The following is a 3,009-nucleotide window of genomic DNA, read 5'->3' as shown; positions in this document are numbered from 1 at the left end:
CCCCACCCACTCCTCGGCTTGTTTTTATTGTTTCCTTATCTTGGTTCGTAAAAGAAGTCACTAAACGTGAAATGTTTGTAAATGATTGCTGTAATAGTACTCCATCTAGCCAAAATAACATAACTTCCTCATAATCCTAGAAATCATCTCATGGAATGGTCGATCAGTCAAAAAAATCATTATCACGAGAATAACACCTTTTAAATAAAACCAGAGAATCAGAATGTACCAAACTGACTGACTATTAAATCTAGACATAAATAGGGTTTTAATGAAGAATCACTTAGGAAAACTCTCAATACAATACCAAACATTTTAGCGCCTTATTAAATTTGAAGATATATACAAATGACATTCGAAATTGCAAATTCATCCACAGCAAATAAACACACTCTCAATAAAGGACGTGCTAATAAAATGCAAACTTGACTCATCCACCCCAATAGAATTTCTAATCGACTCAGGAGCCGATGCCAATGAAATCGGAGGCCAAGATTGGGACCAGTTACAACGAGACGCTAGGCCTGGTAATGATTAGGGAAGTCCAGCTGCCAGACTCTTCAATCTTGCGGGCATACGCAGCTGACCAGCCTATGAAGATTGAGTGCGTATTCAAAGTAAAGATAGAGGTGGTGGGAGCTAGTAAACCTCCTATTCTTGCAGAATTCTTGGTAGTCCCACGAGGTCGTCGATCCCTGCTTGGTCGAGGAACAGCTAGTGACATGGGACTTTTAAAAGTCGGGTTATTGATCAATAGCTTTACGAGAACCGAGGATCTCGCCGTTTTCCCAAAAATGCCTGGCGTAAGGATTAGATTCAGCACCGATGAAACCGTCCAACCCGAGAAAAATGCCTATTATAATGTACCCGCCGCATACAGGGAAGGAGCAAAGCAAAGACTGCAAGAAATGGAGAAAAGAGGCATTATAGAAAAGGTTACCTCCGCACCTGAATGGATAAGCGGCATGTCTGCAGTTTCTAAGGGAAAAGATGATTTTCGCCTCGTTGTAAACATGCGCGCTCCTAATAAAGCCATAAAGCGAGAATACTATCGGTTACCTCTAATCCAAGAGATGAAAACCAAACTCCACGGAGCGAAATACTTTTCGAAGCTAGACCTAACAAGCGCGTTCTACCATTTGGAATTAGCCAAAGAATCTAGAAATCTAACCACTTTTCTTACAGAAAATGGCATGTTTCGCTTTACAAGGCTAATGTTCGGGGTCAATTGCGCCCCTGAAATTTTTCAAAGAGAAATGAGCCGAATCCTAAAAGACATAGACAACGTCATCGTCTACATAGACGATATCCTGATTTTCGGAAAAACTATCGACGAACTACGGAAAACTGTGGCTAAAGTACTACAGGTTTTGAGAGCCAATAATCTAACCCTGAATATTGAAAAGTGTGAATTCGATAAGGACCACATAAAGTTCTTGGGCCATGAGCTCGATCAGCGTGGATTCCATATTGACGAAGCTAAGGTTAAACACATCCAGAAATTCCGTAAACCTACAACTTCTTGCGAGCTTCGAAGTTTTTTAGGATTAGCCTCCTTCGTCAGTCCATATATTAGCAACTTCGCAGACGTAACGAGTCCACTGTGGGAAGTCGCCACAACAAAAACATGGAGATAGGGTGCACGCCAGTCCACCGCTTTTGAGGCTACTAAGCAAAAGATAATCAAAAGCACAACCGCTTTGGGGTATTTCTCAGAAACAGAATATACAATCGTTTATACGGACGCATCTCCAAACGCTCTAGGAGCTGTTCTTATCCAAGAAAATATTCACAGGACACCTCGCGTTATAAGCTTCGCCTCTAAAGCGTTAACAGCTACAGAGAAAAGATATCCCCAAAATCAACGAGAGGCATTAGGCACTGTTTGGGCGGTAGAATATTTTTCTTACTATCTACTTGGGCGGCACTTCACGCTCCGAACAGACGCGAAAGTGGTTGCATTCATATTAAATCGCTCCCGAGAAACTTCGAAAAGAGCTCTATCTCGAGCTGACGGTTGGGCTCTGAGGCTCAGCCCATACAGCTACACGGTAGAGTATGTAGAAGGTAAATTCAATATAGCTGATCCCTCATCTCGACTCTACGCTGGCAAAGACGAAGCATTCGACGAAGCGGAAAGCCCCTGGGAGATTGCAAAAATAGAAGCTAATAAAGCTGGGTTCTTGACTGAAGAACATATAAAACAGGCGACTTCAGAGAACGCTCCACTATTCCAAGTTATGACAGCACTAGAATCTAGAGATTGGCCCACGCAGTTGCGTCGATTCGAGATGGTCGCAGCTCAACTTTACGTAAAGAATGGTATCCTCGTCAAACGAGGGTGTGCTGTAATTCCAAAAGCACTGCAACGGGAAACCTTGGAAATAGCTCAAAAGGGCCACCCGATGTCAGCGAAACTTAAGAGCATCCTTCGAGAACGGGTTTGGTGGCCAGGATTACCCAAGGATGCAGAAGACTGGGTAAAATCCTGCGAGGTTTGCGCTACGAATGGAAGACCAGAGAGCGTCCCACCAATGGAACGCATTATGGCTCCCAGAACAATCTGATAGCTTTGGATTTCAATGGACCATATGCTAGATTCGGAGGAATCCATGTGCTAGTTGTAGTGGATTATCGCTCAAGGTTCGCTATCGCTCGCCCTGTGAAGACAACCAACTTCGATAGCACTCGCAAAATATTAAAAGATATCTTCCATAAGGAAGGGTTTCCAGCAACTATTAAAACGGACAATGGTCCACCTTTCAATGGCGAAGAATTCAATAGATATTGCTACGAGCGTGGAATAAAGAACATTTTCTCTACCCCCCTGTTTCCGCAACAAAATGATCTGGTAGAAAACTGCATGAAATTGATCAATAAAGCAATGTCTATAGCCGCATCACTTGGTAAAAGCTATGAAGATGAACTACAATCAGCGATTAGATCTCATAATTCAGCCTTCTATTCAATCACTAAAGTCCCCCCAGAGGAAATGATGTATGGACGAAA

General features: G+C 42.8%; 1 protein-coding gene across 1 annotated transcript; it reads left to right on the top strand.

Moving 5' to 3' along the window:
• Window positions 1-470: 470 nt before the first annotated feature.
• On the top strand, window positions 471-2,567 carry LOC131679846 (uncharacterized protein K02A2.6-like). Its single transcript, XM_058960595.1, has 2 exons — window positions 471-1,603; window positions 1,997-2,567. Exons 1-2 carry the CDS (start codon window positions 471-473, stop codon window positions 2,565-2,567), a joined length of 1,704 nt encoding a protein of 567 aa, XP_058816578.1.
• The last annotated feature ends 442 nt before the right edge of the window (window positions 2,568-3,009 follow it).

Source organism: Topomyia yanbarensis, chromosome 2, assembly GCF_030247195.1.
Source record: "Topomyia yanbarensis strain Yona2022 chromosome 2, ASM3024719v1, whole genome shotgun sequence".
NCBI classification, from domain to species: domain Eukaryota; kingdom Metazoa; phylum Arthropoda; class Insecta; order Diptera; family Culicidae; genus Topomyia; species Topomyia yanbarensis.
Note: the sequence above shows the minus strand (reverse complement) of the source record. Positions and strands in the feature narration are given on the sequence as shown.